Below are 16559 nucleotides of genomic sequence, written 5' to 3' on the forward strand. Positions count from 1 at the left end.
GTGCAGATTCTGTTCGAGGTAAGCTTAGCACTGAGCCAAGCATTTGGACCTGATGAGCCCAATGAGCTTGTTAATACTTGGCCCTGATGGCATCTTGGATCCTTCTCTGTTGGTCCAAGTGTCTCTCGAGCTATCGTACCCTAATTGGGCTCGTTCATCCCCTTGGCCCGTGAGATCCTAAACTGGTAATTGTACGAGTCGCGAGTTCGTTGGGCTGGATTCGAGTTTAATATCAAATTTGGGCCCTATAATATATCCATATAGAGAGTCTAGTATTCTACAATTGAGATTACACCAAAAATTGTTATGGTTTAAAAACTTGCCTCACTACATGATGAATGAAGCGTATATTTTTTAATAACAAAAATTCATACCACTTACATAATTTCTTTCGCTCTACATAAAAAATTATAAATTAAAGCATTAAAACTTTTATTATAAATGCTCCAACAATATTATTCATTCCCCCTCCCCAAAGGACAAAACACATATAAAAAAATAGAATAAAAATCATAAAAAAATAAAAATGGTGTAATTACGAATTAGAACCCAAAATAGAAAATCAGTGAACAACTGGAATGATAACGGTGATAATATTTTATTTTCGGTCAGTCAAACACCACGTTCGCCAAAAGCGCGTGTCAAAACACAGCCAATCAATTATTCGCATTCAAGAAAAAGATACGTCACAGCCCATGTTTGCACGCGATAAAAGCTTGCGTTGCACAAACCTGTGAAAACTAAAACACAAAAAGCTTGGATGGTAGTACTTTTTTTTTTCTCGCTATTCCCAGTAGCGATTCCCGTTCTCTTTCCCTCTCTGCTTTCTCTCACTCTGTTTAGGTTTTTCTGAGCTCGCCGCTGCTATTTCTCCGAATCGGAAGTCCATCGCTCACTCGCTGTTTATCCGAGTCAACTTAAAGAATCGCTGTAAGTCTCGTTATTTTAGTATTAGGGCAGTTACTGCCCTGAAAGAAGTTTCGAAGGCTTGATCTGGATTTTCTATTTGTAATTTTTGGATCTCGGTTGATTTGGAGTTGAAAATTTTCTTTAATTGTTTGATTTTGATCTAAGGGTTGACTGGTTGCTTTAGATTTGGTTGCGGGGGAATCGTAAACAGAGAAAAAAAAGGTATTCTGAATGATTAGATATATCAATTTGGATACAATTTTGTTTATTTTACAAATGCATGCACGTTTATTAGAAAACGTAAATTTAGTAATAGCAAACAGGGAACAATAAAGGATCGAATTAGATGGGAGGGAAGTAACAAAAAGTGAGGTTTTTAAATATATTGGCTCAATTTTCTAAGATGACTACACATTAGATAAGATGTAGTTAATAGAATTAAAAATGGGTGGATGAAGTAGAAAAGTGCATCCGAATTTTATGCAACTGAACGATTATTCTAAGGTTTATACGACCGGCCAATGATGCATGGTTATGAGTGTTGGGCTATTTAAGAGTGAACACATCAAAAAATGCATAAAAAATGCGAATGTTTGTGTGGTTATACCAGTAAAGATGTGATAAAAAATGAGATTATTAGATTTAAGGTAGGAGTAGCACCAATTGACGATAAGTTGAGAGGAAATCATTTAAGATGATACGAGCATGTTCAATGTAGAGATAGCAGTACGGTGGTGAGGACAATCGAGAGTAGGAAGTGAAGAGCAAGACCTAAAAAGGAATGGCTTGTAGTAGTAAGAAAGGACATGAATTCGATAGAAATGAATGACCTAAAAAGGACATGAAGCTGACCCTACGTTAGGGATAAAGGGTCGAATGATGATGATGGTGCATGCTTATTAGTATAGAAGTGTTCGTGTTTATCTGTATATTTACATCTGTAGAGTTGAGTTTAGTTGGAGGCAGTGCAGAATAATAGGCTATATATGATTGGGAAAAGAATCTAGTGCAGGTTTGAGCGCTATTTGCTTTGAATTTATGATTTTTTTGATAGAGTCGAAAGGTTGTCTCTAATATTGGTGGATGAGTGAAATTTTGATGTTTGAAGTATCTGCAAGGGATTTCATTAAGAGAAATTCAATTTTTGGAATTGATATTTTGTTTCATGATTTGTTGATTTTCTTATTGAGTTAATATTTGTGCTTCTAAGATTCTACCTATGGTTGCTTTTTCTTTGGGCCGGGATTTGGTGTTTCTGAAGGTTTATTTCTGATAATTGCATATTACCATAGCCGTTGCTTGTGCAAAAGATGGTCTTTGTTTCCCTTTATTAGGGGGCTAAAATTTTATTTTACATATTTCTTATTACGTGTGTTGGAATAGACTAATTCCCTGATTGTGTGGGATTTAAAAAAAGAAGGGTCATTTGCAGGAGGCTATAAGTGTTTTGGTTATTTTGTGATGCGATCATGTCAATCTTATGGTTTTAAAGATGCGGGTTTGCAGTTTATTTTGTTTAGTTGACTTTGGGAGTGATTGTTTCTCTTGCAGTATGTTTCCTTGTTCCCACTAACATATTTGATATGTTTATGTCAGATTCTAATGGCGATGGAAGTCACTCAAATTCTTCTAGGTGCGCAGGCAATAGATAGCACTGTGCGCAAGCACGCAGAAGAAAATCTGAAACAGTTTCAGGAGCAAAATCTTCCAAGTTTCTTGTTTTCTCTTGCGGGAGAATTGGCCAATGATGAGAAGCCTGTTGAGAGTCGTAAATTGGCAGGCTTGGTCCTCAAGAATGCATTGGATGCCAAAGAACAACACCGGAAGTTTGAGCTTGTACAAAGATGGTTGGCCTTAGACCCATCTGTGAGGGCCCAGATTAAAGCATGCTTATTGAAGACTCTCTCTTCTCCTGCTCATGATGCTCGTTCAACTGCATCCCAAGTTATTGCAAAACTAGCAGGTATTGAGTTGCCACACAAACAGTGGCCTGAATTGGTAGGAACTCTATTGTCAAATATTCATCAGGTTCCAGTTCACACTAAGCAGGCTACACTTGAAACGCTTGGATATATCTGTGAGGAAGTCTCCCCAGACGTGGTAGATCAGGATCATGTAAATAAGATACTCACAGCTGTAGTACAAGGCATGAACTCTTCTGAGAGTAACAATGATGTGAGGCTTGCTGCCACAAGGGCATTGTATAATGCTCTGGGTTTTGCTCAAGCAAATTTCTCCAATGATATGGAAAGGGATTTCATCATGAGGGTTACCTGTGAGGCTACTCTTTCTCCAGAAGTTAAGATTAGACAGGCAGCTTTTGAGTGTTTGGTTGCCATCTCTTCGACTTACTATGATAAATTGACATCTTACATTTCTGATATTTTCAACATAACTGCAAAAGCTGTGAAAGAAGATGAGGAAGCAGTTGCTCTTCAAGCCATTGAATTTTGGAGTTCAATATGTGATGAGGAGATTGATATTATGGAAGAGTATGGAGGGGAATTTAGTGCTGATTCTGAAATTCCTTGCTTCTATTTCATCAAGCAGGCTCTGCCTGCTCTTGTCCCTTTGTTATTGGAGACATTACTAAAGCAGGAGGAGGATCAGGATCAGGATGAGGGAGCTTGGAATATTGCTATGGCTGGAGGAACATGCTTGGGGCTGGTTGCACGAACTGTGGGAGATGATGTTGTGCCACTTGTTATGCCTTTTATTGAAGAGAATATTACAAAGCCGGATTGGAGGCAGAGGGAGGCTGCAACTTATGCTTTTGGTTCTATTTTGGAGGGCCCATCCCCTGACAAGCTGTTACCACTTGTTAATGTTGCTCTTAACTTCATGCTCACTGCCTTGATGGAAGATCCAAGTAACCATGTGAAGGACACTACTGCATGGACTCTGGGTAGAATGTTTGAATTTCTGCATGGGTCAGCTCTGGATACTCCCATTGTTACCTCGGAAAATTGCCAACAGATCATCACTGTTTTGATACAGAGCATGAAAGATGTTCCTAATGTTGCAGAAAAAGCATGTGGAGCTCTCTATTTTCTGGCTCAAGGTTACGAGGACATGGGAAATGCATCTTCACCCCTGACTCCATATTTCCAGGATGGTATTCGGTCTCTTCTTCAAGTAACTCACCGGGAAGATGCTGGAGAGTCACGCCTCCGAACTGCAGCATATGAGACTTTAAATGAAGTTGTTAGATGTTCAACTGACGAGACAGCTTCATTAGTGATGCAATTGATGCCTATGATTATGATGGAGCTTCATCAAACTCTGGAGGGTCAGAAACTCTCAGCAGATGAGAGGGAGAGACAGAATGAATTGCAAGGTCTTCTATGTGGTTGCTTGCAGGTCATCATACAGAAGCTGGGGTCATTGGAGGCAACAAAATATTTCTTTGCCCAGAGTGTGCAGAACACAGACCAATTGATGGGCCTTTTATTGAGAGTATTTGCTTCTCGAAGTGCCACAGCACATGAGGAGGCCATGCTTGCCATTGGAGCTCTTGCCTACGCAACAGGCCCAGATTTTGGGAAGTACATGCCAGAGTTCTACAAGTATTTGGAAGTAGGTCTTCAGAATTTTGAGGATTATCAGGTTTGTGCCATCACAGTTGGGGTGGTGGGGGACATATGCAGAGCTCTGGAGGATAAAATATTACCTTATTGCGATGGGATAATGACTCAACTCCTAAAGGATTTGGCAAGTAACCAGTTGCACCGTTCTGTCAAGCCTCCAATATTTTCTTGCTTTGGAGACATTGCTTTGGCCATTGGGGAACACTTTGAGAAGTACTTGATGTATTCTATGCCCATGCTGCAGAGTGCAGCTGACTTATCAGCTCAGGCATCAGGTGCTGATGATGATATGACAGAATACACCAATTCATTAAGAAATGGAATCTTGGAGGCATACTCTGGGATCTTTCAAGGATTTAAAGGCTCTCCAAAGACACAGTTGTTGATGCCATATGCTCCTCATGTTCTCCAATTCTTAGACAGCTTGTACCTGGAGAAGGACACGTATGTTTTCCCCGGATTCTTCATCTTCCAGTTTGCTCTTGTAACTTGGCTTTTCGTCCTGTTTTTGAAATTTTTTTGCTTTCAGTTTCTGACTTTTGTGTTCTCTTTCAGGGATGATGCGGTGACAAAGACAGCAATTGGAGTACTTGGAGATCTAGCTGATACGCTGGGTACTAATGCAGGTCCCTTGATTCAGCAGTCCGTGTCAAGCAAAGACTTTCTAAATGAATGTTTGACATCATATGATCATATGATTAAGGAATCAGCTGAATGGGCCAAGTTGGCAATCAGCCGAGCAATTTCTTTCTGAGTCCATTGCTACACCGTACATTCTAGTTCTTGCATGCATTTGGGTGGGTCGAGTCGGGTCTGGGATTGCATACCATGAGTCTGGTCATCACCAATTTTGGGCACGCGTTTTTGGGGGTCAATTTGGCTGTCTGTATCTTGTTGGCAGCGGAGGAGAGTGGGTTTTCCCTAAATTATTTTATTTTATTTGTTGCCATGGAGAAAGTCGGCGGTGGTGACCCTTGCATTTCTGCCTACTCGGCAGAAATAGATGAACGTTTTCATAAAGAAGAAGAGGACACGAGTTTAATGGTTGTGGGAGGATTGAGATAGGAGACCCATCACCCCCTGACAATGCCGTCTCCAGCGAGTTGGGGAAATAAGCTTTTGGAGTAGATGGTGCCGAGGATTTTGTTAAGGAATGGTAGAACCTCATTTTTTTTTTCGTTATTTCTTTGGTCAGTCTTTTCGTCTTCTTTTTCCCCACACCAGAATCCGGTGTCAATAGTCTGCATTTTTATGTGTCAGTTCAGTTGTTACAGGGGGGTATGATCTTCTTTTTCCTATTTTTTGGGTGTACTCTTCTCTACCTGTACACTTTCTCATTGTGTGGGATGATGCTCATAAATCAAGGCATCCATATCATGCATTTGTCATTATTCATGATTATTATAATTACCATAGCTGTTCAAGTGATTGTTAGATACTACTGTGCCTCTTTAAATTGGTTTCTAAAATCACAACTAAATGGATGGATCATAAATAAATCTGACCCAAAATACCTGAAACCCTTTGACATCCATGTTTCTTTTTTTTTTTGAAACAGCTTTGACATCCATACTTAAAATGTACGTTCACATAAATTTCCACGTGGAGGTATTCCCAGTTGTTTGTCGGTTTTCTTCATGTTGATATGCAAATTGCAAAATTATCCGCTGTCTCATCGATGCAATTAATCAAAAAATAATTGGCCTTTGATAAACCACCCTTCTTGATGGTAATTTCCTCTTCATCGTACTTCAAATTTTTTTTTCTGGTATCTGCAACAAATGCTTGTAAACGTCACCGTAAAAAGCTCAAGTTCTTTCAATGGCGATCGCTTCTCCATCGACACCTGGCTTCTCAGTCTCCTTTTGTTGCATTCGTACCGAGTCGAATCGTCCGAGTCGCCTAGCTCCTTTTGCTTTAGCTCATTCCCGCCGATCTCCCCAACCTCGGCGACTCGTCATCTCTTCACGGCTCAACTCGACCACGCCGTCCGGCGCGGGTGGTTGGGTGTCACCGGATAACGGAGATGTTTATCAGTACGAGTTGCAGCATGGTCTTGCCGCGGAGCAGCGGAGGAGGATGGGATCGCCGGTCTTCGTGACGCTGCCCGTGGACACGGTTGGTCCTGGGGGTCAGGTGCGGAGGAAGCGAGCCATGTTGCAGTCTTTGAAGGCGTTAACCGCTGCGGGTGTGGAAGGGGTGCTGATGGAGGTTTGGTGGGGCCTGGTGGAGAGGGAACAACCTAGGGTTTACGATTGGCAAGGATACTTGGAGCTGGTGGCCATGGCGAGGCGGTGTGGTTTGAAGGTTCGAGCGGTCATGGCGTTTCACCAATGTGGCACTGGACCGGGAGATCCTCACTGGTATGTGTAGCTCTGAAATCTACCAATTTCCCTTATACAGTTATACAGTTTATTTAAGGTGAGACACCAAGCAGTTTTCTGGCTTTACTTTTAGTATAGACAAGGGCGACTAGGCTGTTGTTGGTTTATTCTCTGAGCAATTTGCTACCCAACCTGCATAAGATGTAGCGATGTCCCAAAGCCCCTATGAGGTTATGGTGACGCCTTGAGTGCTATGTTGCAGTAGATTTCGACAAGCTTCTGGTTTTTGTGTTGGGCCTTGTGATATCTACTGCAACATATCAACCCTCTGAATATGCTTTTATAGTCTTGATATGTCATCTTAATGTTATATTGTATTTTTTTTTACAAGCATGATATCTTTGTTAATTTTCAGCGGTTCATTCAGTAGTTGCTACTATTCTGGCTTCAGTTCACCTCATCAAACTTAATCTGTTAGGTATTCTGTGACTACTTCTTTATAGACCGTTATGTACTCAGTGGGCCTGATTCTTGCTTGGTATGTGTAAGGATTCCTCTTCCTCTGTGGGTGCTTGAAGAGATTGATAAAGTTCCAGATTTAGCATATTCTGACAGATTTGGAAGAAGAAGTATGGAATATATTTCTCTAGCTTGTGATATCCTTCCTGTTCTGCGAGGTCGCTCACCACTGCAAGCATACACAGATTTTATGAGGAACTTCAGAGATACTTTTAAACCTTTGCTTGGTGTTATCATCACAGTAAGACAGAGCCGTTGTGTTCAGGGAAGTTTTTGCTTTAGCATTGTTAATATTAAAAGCGGTCTTTAATTGTTCATTTTGCAGGGCATCCAAGTTGGGATGGGTCCTGCTGGTGAACTACGATACCCTTCATGCCCTTCCCATAAACTAACATGGGCATGGCGCACTCGTGAACTTGGAGAGTTTCAGTGCTACGATAAGGTAAACAGAAAGTTTAGACTCTTTGTTAACACGCTCATAGATGGATCATCTGTGCTTACAAGAGACCGCCCCCTATTAGTCTCCCTATTTATCTTATTTTGTTTCTTATGATTGTTTCAACAGTATATGCTAGCATCCTTGAATGCTTGCGCTCGAGCTATTGGGATACTTGAATGGGGACATGGCGGTCCTATCGGTGCCAGCAATTTGATGCAAAATCCTGAACACACTGAATTTTTTAGGAGTAAAGATGGATCTTGGAGTACACCATATGGGAAATTTTTTCTCGAATGGTACTCAGGTATGCTTCTGCGACATGGGGAAAGGATATGTAGAGAAGCTGAGGCCATATTTCGGGGCACTGAGGTTAATACATCAGCGAAAGTGTCTGGAATTCATTGGCATTATGCCATAAATTCGCATCCATCTGAGTTAACAGCCGGATACTACAATACATCGACCAGAGATGGGTATCTACCAATTACTCGCATGTTGGGAAGGTATGGTTTCACTTTGTGTTGCTCATCTTTTGAAATGAAAGACTTGGTCGAGAAACAAATGAGTCCATTAAGTAGCCCTGAGGGTTTCCTCAGACAGCTTCTATCAGCCGCAAGGATATGCGACATATCATTGGAAGGTGAAAATTCTGCGGCCAACTTGGATGATGAATCGTTTAAGCAGGTGCTGAAGATGTCTAGGTTTTATTCGGATGGTCTCAAAAAGCCGTCATTTTCATTCAACTTTGTTAGGATGGACAAGAACATGTTTCAATATCGAAATTGGGTTCACTTTACTCGTTTCATTAGGCAAATGACAAATGCCAATATTTTTCGAGCCAAATTAGATTCTGGAGCTGAAATGCGATTGTCTTCATCTCTAGATGCAAAAGTTGGAGTAGCTTTTGCGTACTGCTAGTTAAGCTTCACTTGCAGGGAATGTTGCAGACTTGCAGTTGCAATCACCATTGATGTGTATATATGGTAATACATGATTGGATGACCTCTAAGTTTTTTATTTGAGGAGGAAAAAAGTGTAGTTTTTTACATTGCCTTCCTGATTTTTAAAGTGGTTGGCTTTTCAGCTTTTGATGTTTATACAATATATTTGCTTGATTTGGGAGTTATAATTCATGTTGATTAGTAGGATGTGAAATGATTATGGAGCCTTTGTGTTTGTTTTCTCAACACAACCAATTCTTATGACAAATTAATCTCTGTTTGTTACTCTCGAGTCAGGTTTACTTTAATGATGATTAGTCTAATCCTAGTTATCAAATCACTATTAGGACACTTTCCAATCATGTTGGTTCTTCTGTTAAACAGCATCATTAGGTAGATCAAAGTGATTGCCACATAACAAACGGCTTATGGTATTGTATCATTCAATATGGTTATTATGAGGATTCCATCAAGTCTTTTAGAAGAGCACAGCCTGGTTTTTGATGCCAAAAAGAATACTTTAGACAAGACACGACACTTTTTTTAAATACATATATATATTGGTGAATGGAAACAAAGTAGCTACATGATGTGTTAAATTGCCATTGAAGCTTTTCTAGAGTAAGATTGATAAAATCTTGGGAAGGTAAGGTTTTCTTCACTTTATTGACCGAGAACGTATAAGTTTACTTTTTAGATATTTGATTGGGTCTAAATTTGAATTGTCAGATCCGTGAGCACAGAAAAACATGATAAGTTAGATAATACCTAGTGGTGGTCACAAGATATTGCTCTTAGTGAAATGAAACTCGAAACCTCTCAAGTGCACACGTTTTTTATCCCAAAAAAAATTACCAATTAAGTTATTATCCAAGTGATTAAAAAAGTGGCCGATACAAACACATTTTCTTGATAGTGTATTAATTGAATTTTACCAAGCTACGACAGGACCATCATTAAGTCCACCTAATGCTTGACTAAGCATAGTTTAGTATTATTCTAATCTATACTTAGTATATTACTTAGGTTATCGAGGTCAACAATGTTGGTCTATTCCCCAAAGTGTTTTTCTGCCCACTAGTCCACCTAATATGACCTTCCCAAAACCACTTGTTCTCTGATTTTTCCAATTCCTCTGTTGAGTGGAAAGTGAATAGTGCATACCAGTATACCACTCATGAACTATCAAAGGCTGAAGAGTGGAATGAAAGGGCATAGAATTATAGTGAATGGCTCAAGTTGGTCTTGGTATCCAAGAATTGTCGCAAAACCAAAATAGCATGCCATAATTTTCTTGCAAAATGAGTTGCCGCATTTGTGTCTGATTGTAACATCCTCTGACTGACAAATGTGGAACCAAACCAAGGTTCTCTTGTCGTTGGAAACATCCAGCTCAAACACTACAAATCAATATTGTCTGCTTCAGGTCAAAAGCTTGCATAACTTTGCTCTTCTTGGGTCGTCGCCATTGATTATTGAGCCTAAAAAACGCGTTGAATAAATTCTTAAACAGTTTTCAAGATACGTAATTGAGCTCATATCGAAAATGGTTTGACAGGTACATTGAGGCCATATATACAAAGCATTTGGTTGCTACCTCTAAAATTGCTTTATGAGGATAAGATGCAGAACCTCTAATCTTGAGGTGACAGAAAGTTATTTGGCACTAGGGCAGTTGACCTTCTGGTGTTGCATCATTACACTACTCCAAACCTTTTATGCATGTTCCTAGCACCCATGAATAGCCAGTACTGCTCATAGTTTCATGGCTTTGGTCCCCTCTCTACCCAATATAAATCCACATGCTCACTCCCTTACATGACAGCACATACCACACAATCAAAAATGAATCCTCAAACTAAAACTACAACCGCAGTTCTCATTCTTCTCTTGCTCCTTATTGATACCACAGGTGAGCAATTCCTCTCCATGCATGCATTGTCATTTACACTTTGCTCATAAAGATTTCATGCAACTTGAGCTTAATTTGTTCTCTATGAATTGTAGGCAGAGTTGGAGGCTTGAATCTTGCAAACCCACCAAGAGATAAGGTAGCTATATATATATATATATATTTAGAGATACTTTCTTCAGCTTGTTGAACTATGAGGGAAACTCACCTTTGGTTTTGGTTTTGGTTTTGGTATCATAGGCAGTTGCCAAAATGAGGATAAGAAGGCTTATTGAAGTGGACACTATGCAAGACTATATGAAACCAGGAGCCAATCCTAAACATGACCCAAAGCAAGGGAAATGAGACGGCGACTGCGGCGGCGCCTGAACTATTAGTTCGAATTTTGGTTGGCTTAGTACACCTTGCTGTAATGGAAAATTAGGTCTTTGGAGTAGAGCCATGACCTGCTACGTTTTATAGTTCTCTGCTATATATATATGAGCTTATGAATAATGTGAAGCTGGGTGTGTGGCAAATGAAGAGTCCAATATTATATGTATCTACCTACGCTAGATCTCCTTATGATAAGTTATATATAGACGAGTAATTGTGGTTTTCGTATTTGGGAACTCGTAATTATTTAGAGTCTAGAAAAAGTTGAATAAATTTTAAAAATAGAAAAATAAAAATGTGGTGTGATGTGACACATCTTCCAAATCATTATATTTAAATTGTAGACTGTATAATTTTAAACAAATTACGAAACTCTCATATCCATGGTTTTATTGTTCAAAAATAAATACTCACCATCTCTTCAACACTCTTGATTGACTTGTTTAAATTAGAGAAGAAAAGGCTTCACCAATTGCCCATTACTCTAGAGATCCGACACTTCTTCTCCTCCCTAGATGTAGGTCTACCTTATTAAATTTGTTTTGTGATGGATAAGATCTTTTCATCTTTTGTTGGGTTTCTTCATCAGTTGGGATCTAGATTTTCTCTAGTTATCGTGGTTTCTTGATCATCTGTCTTTAGATGTGGTCTGCAACACAAATATATATAGTTGTAAAGTGATGGAGCTATTAGATTTGGTGGATATCAATCTTTTCAACTTTAAATTTTGATTAAGGGGAAGTCCAAACACCTAATCCAAACCATTTCATCCCCAGACAATTTTGTCCAATTCATCTCGAGATTTGTCTAGATATATTGCGGCGTTTTTTTTTGTTGTTCTTGAATTCGAATACCTATTTTTCTAGGCTTGAATTTGGAATTTTTTAGTCTACTAACGTAGCACTATTATGTAATTTTTTACTTTCGTGAGATGAATTGTCGAGACTTACCTTTTTTTAAAAAAACAAAATGCCCATTAATCCATTATTGATTAAAGCAAATGGGTTTTATTTTCAAGCCCATTTACATCCTTCAAGCCCAAAACTTTAAGTCAGTCAAGTCCACAAATAACCATATTGTCCCCACTGCCATGACCATGACAGCACTGCCACTGGTTCCTCGTCTCTAAATCTCATGCTGTCTTCCTGTCAGTTCAAATTAATTAGCATGTTTTAATCTCCATTAATCAATCTAATATCTTCATCCATTACTGTAATAATTTCTCTTCCTCTCTCTCTGAGTTCTTTCATCAAACACTTTAAGCACATTAATCACCAACTTTTCAAGTTCCTGCAGATCTCTCTCTAGGTTCTCTACCTTCAACCATGCCGGGCCTTGTCTCCGTCAAGACACCTCCTGATGCTCCTCCTCTCCGGATATCCTTAACAGATACCCAAACCCGACCCGACCCACCAATGACCCGATCCAAGCCATCCCTCCCACTCCATCGTCGGCGAATCGTCCCGGAAAGAAGCCACCGCTGGACTCCCCTAACCCGGCCCTCCTTGCTGAAGCGTCTCTCGACAACCCTGATCTCGGGTGCTTCCTCCTCAAGCTCGCCCGAGACACCATTGCGTCTGGGGAGGGTCCGAACTAGGCACTCGACTATGCCATTCGCGCTGCCAAGTCCTTTGAGAGGTGTGCACAAGATGGTGAGCCGAGTCTCGACCTGGCAATGAGCCTCCATGTGCTTGCCGCGATTTACTGCAGTCTAGGCCGGTTCGACGAGGCTGTTCGAACTCGCGGTTTCGGTGCCTGACGCCAAGAGAGGAGCGGATCACGCCCTTGCTCCATTTTCCGGGCATATGCAGCTAGGAGACATCTACTCCATGCTTGGGCTGGTCCATCGTTCCATCCAATGTTACAAGGAGGGGTTGAAGATGCAGGGCGTGTGTTTTCAGTTTTTTCCCGTGTCTGGTTTTTTGGATTTGACGATTCATTGTGTTATTCATTGATTGATTCATTGTGTTATACATGGTGGTTGTCTTCTATGATGTGATTGAAAATTTTCTCTGGCAATTTAGTATTGAACAGAATTCCTGCATGAAGAATTTGGAACCTAGATATATATAATCCTTTATCATAGGCCCTTTGGATGTTCGACAAAAAAAGAGGATAATGATCATCTTAAATCTCATCAAGAACAGAAATATCACAGCATGAAAGTACCATATGCCCTCAGCGAGTTTTTTTTCGTATATAGCATACCTATACAAATTAATTAGGCACCTAGCATCCGGTTTCGATTTTTTAGATAAATGGCACCATGACGTTAGTGTGAATAGCGGCAGCGATAATGAATGCTGCTAACATCAACAGTGATTTGTTTGGTTTCTCCCTCTCGTTCTCTAATCGTGGACGGATGTTGTTCACTACAATCCGTCTGATTTGATGAACTAAACTACCACTAATACTTTGCTTTACCTTTATATCAATATCAATCAACTCCAATGGCAGACACTTTTAGAGTTTTGTTCCGAGTAATTTCTAATGTTGACCCTGTCAATATATATACATATAAGTGAGTGGGTTAGGTTTGTGTATGTATATATATATATACACTTTCACAGATTGGTGTCCCCACGAGCACCATGGGTTCTAGAAGTGTGTATTGTTCTACAGGTGTTTTTTTTTAATAATATCAGAAAGGAAGAGTCTTCGTCGATCACCTCCATCGATTTTGCCGATTCTCCTAGACGGCAACAAGAGCAGAATCGAGCGTTTGAAGAGGCTTCATCTTCCGAACACAAGCACAAACCCAGTTCGATTCTTCATTTTTTTTGGCTCTTGACAACTCCGACCATTTGCAGGGAATGGGTTGGAAATTGGCTCAGTTGGTCGAGTTTGAATGCAGAGTGTGAATACGAGCTGTCGCCGTTAGCGACATTCATTGCCGCTATTGCCATTAACGGCAATGAAAAAGCCAAATGAATACAAAAAGCCAAATGAATACCGTTATTCACAATAGCGGCAAAAATTGAAACCGGATATTAGACGCGTAATTAATTTGTATAGATGTCCTATATATATATATATATATGAAAAAAGCTCCCCTCAGCCCTCCTATCCTCCTCCAGTCTGTTAACGTACTATCTTTTGATTACGTATAATTATTCCAAATACCTGAAAATAAAAGAAGATGCAGCGACACCATATTAGGTTATTATCATTATTGTAGGCCTTCCCTTCCAGGGAGAATATTTTCTTTCTTTGATTCTAAATTCAAATTGAATAATTTGAATGCAATTGCAACCACAGAACTATCGTTCACATAATTGCTATGATAATATTATAGCATATGTATTGTCTTAATCAGAATTTGATTCATAAAATCTATATATATACGCATGCAACTCCATACTAAAAAGAATATGTTGAGGTGCTATATGTCCGACGTGTAACGTCCCATTGAAGTACACTATGAAGTTGACAAAATATGAACATTAATTTAAACAACTTTAGTTATTTGGTGCTTTTAACCAACACTAATTCATGGTTGTGTTTGTTGTAAGCCAGCTTGTTACACTAACACCACTTTTTGGTGGGTAGGCATGCATGTATTATATATTCAGTGATCCTGATACGTCAAACAAAATGTTTGCCTAGGATGATGAAGTTGACTGCGGTAATTCTTTACAATTGAGAGTGGTTGCAAGTTCAACTCTCATGCCCAGCAGTTTCAACGTTATTTCCTTGTATTTGGACACATGATAGGCTATGTGGAGTTAACTCTCATTTGTGTGCTTCAATCTCGTCCTCTCCACACAGGTTTCGGCACCGTCTTATCCGTCACCAGCGTAGAACGGATTGGATTGATTGTACAAGTTTAATGTTGGATCAACTGTTTCATGAACATGTTGAGTCGAGAAATTCTCGATTACCAAAAAAATCATGATACGTCATATCATGTGTTGATGATGGAATGAGGTATAGTCGCACTAATATATAGGATATGGTGATGTTAATTCATGAGTGGATGATTAAGGTAGTTAGTTTAGGGTTTAGAATTCAACTTTTAAAATTTTCTCTACCGCATGCATGAATTCACATCATGCTGTTGGCCTTGGTCACTTTAGCAATTGACAAGTATGAATCTCTTAGAAAAAATGTGGTGCTTATTAATGCCACTATTCATGTCTCTGTTTGTTTTTAAGTTTAATAGTGGATAACTAATGGATTAATTAATAGGGCACCAACAATACTTTTAACAACAAAAGCTAGCTAGCATGTTATGGTGGAGTACACTTAGATTTTATGCGGTTATTGAAATATATTATCCATATTTATGATAATTAACAAATAAATAAATTATTTTTGTACGGTATAAATAAATTTTTCTTTCTAAATATACCCTGAATTTGACAAACTCTAAACCCTAAATTTTAAGGCTTAATTTGTTAGTCTTAATGTGTCAGACGTATGTGTGTTCTTAGAAACATCACACACCACGTACTTAAATATTTAGGTTTATATCAGGTATTTAAAAAGTAAACTTGTATGGTATCGTTTTAGATTATATAAAATATTTGTAGAAACATAAACAAAGTGATGCAATATATTCGATCAGTTTCACAAATATAAGAAAGACATATTCTTAGTCATAAATAAAATAAAAACAAAATTGACAGATCATTTGAAACCGAATTCTGTGAACAATTCGCCCTGTGAATTTCTTTTGGTAGTCTTAATAAAAAAAACAGGTCAAGGAAATCCGAGATTTATCCATATATATCCTACCTAAATCATGGTGTATATAGTCATTTTAGTAAAAAATGGTAAAAACACCTATATATGGCCTTACATAATATATGTGCTGTAAATTTATATAAATATTTTGTAACAAAAAAATGGACCCAATTAATTAATCTCTCATAGAAAAAGAAATGTGATACTATATGTAATGCATCCACTCAATTCACAAATCTTACATGATCCACCTAATCATGTTCCAATTTGGTTAAAAAAACCTCATACCAATTTTTTTTTGATAATCGAGAACGACATCATAGTATTTTACCCTTTGGGCATCCAATATGAGACTAAACAAGAACTGTCAGGCTCGAGCGCACAGAAATTTCCCACATGATGACATGATAAGTTGGGCCAACGCTTAGCGTGTGGCCATAAGAGTATTTCTCTTAGTGAGAATCGAACTCAGAACCTCCCAAATTCATACGATTTGACCCTAGAGATATTCACCAACTAGACCATCAGACAAATAGTTAACACACCAATGCACTTACGGGACATTTGTTTCATAATTGAATGAGTGTGTGAGTGTGAGATGAGCATAAGGTGAGTGTGACAATGATGTGGGTGAGCATGCCTATATTTGATATGAAAAATAGTGAGTATGAATGTGAGAATTTTAATTATATAATTTTCATATTATCTTTTCTTTTTAATGAAATAAAGATATTATTAAAATAAGGATAAAATAATGTTTTTTTATATTAAAATTGATTATCCTTTGTGAAGAATAACCATTCTCACTATTTATTTTGATGAGCTACAAGAAAGAATAGAGAGGTAGAATAAGTTTGAGATTCCACC

The 16559-nt window shown here is 38.8% G+C and overlaps 2 protein-coding genes across 2 annotated transcripts; both read left to right on the top strand.

The window, feature by feature from the left end:
* Positions 1 to 743: 743 nt before the first annotated feature.
* On the top strand, positions 744 to 5934 carry LOC120016036 (importin subunit beta-1-like). Its single transcript, XM_038868606.1, has 3 exons — positions 744 to 930; positions 2506 to 4940; positions 5052 to 5934. The coding sequence occupies exons 2-3, from the start codon at positions 2512 to 2514 to the stop codon at positions 5248 to 5250; spliced, it is 2628 nt and encodes an 875-aa protein (XP_038724534.1). The 5' UTR covers positions 744 to 930; positions 2506 to 2511; the 3' UTR covers positions 5251 to 5934.
* A 278-nt stretch (positions 5935 to 6212) lies between these two features.
* Positions 6213 to 8933, top strand: LOC120016037 (beta-amylase 1, chloroplastic-like). The gene is made up of 4 exons (XM_038868607.1): positions 6213 to 6859; positions 7370 to 7580; positions 7665 to 7781; positions 7905 to 8933. The coding sequence occupies exons 1-4, from the start codon at positions 6318 to 6320 to the stop codon at positions 8694 to 8696; spliced, it is 1662 nt and encodes a 553-aa protein (XP_038724535.1). The 5' UTR covers positions 6213 to 6317; the 3' UTR covers positions 8697 to 8933.
* Positions 8934 to 16559: the final 7626 nt, after the last annotated feature.

The sequence above is a fragment of the Tripterygium wilfordii genome, chromosome 15 (assembly GCF_013401445.1).
Source record: "Tripterygium wilfordii isolate XIE 37 chromosome 15, ASM1340144v1, whole genome shotgun sequence".
Taxonomy (NCBI): Eukaryota; Viridiplantae; Streptophyta; class Magnoliopsida; order Celastrales; family Celastraceae; genus Tripterygium; species Tripterygium wilfordii.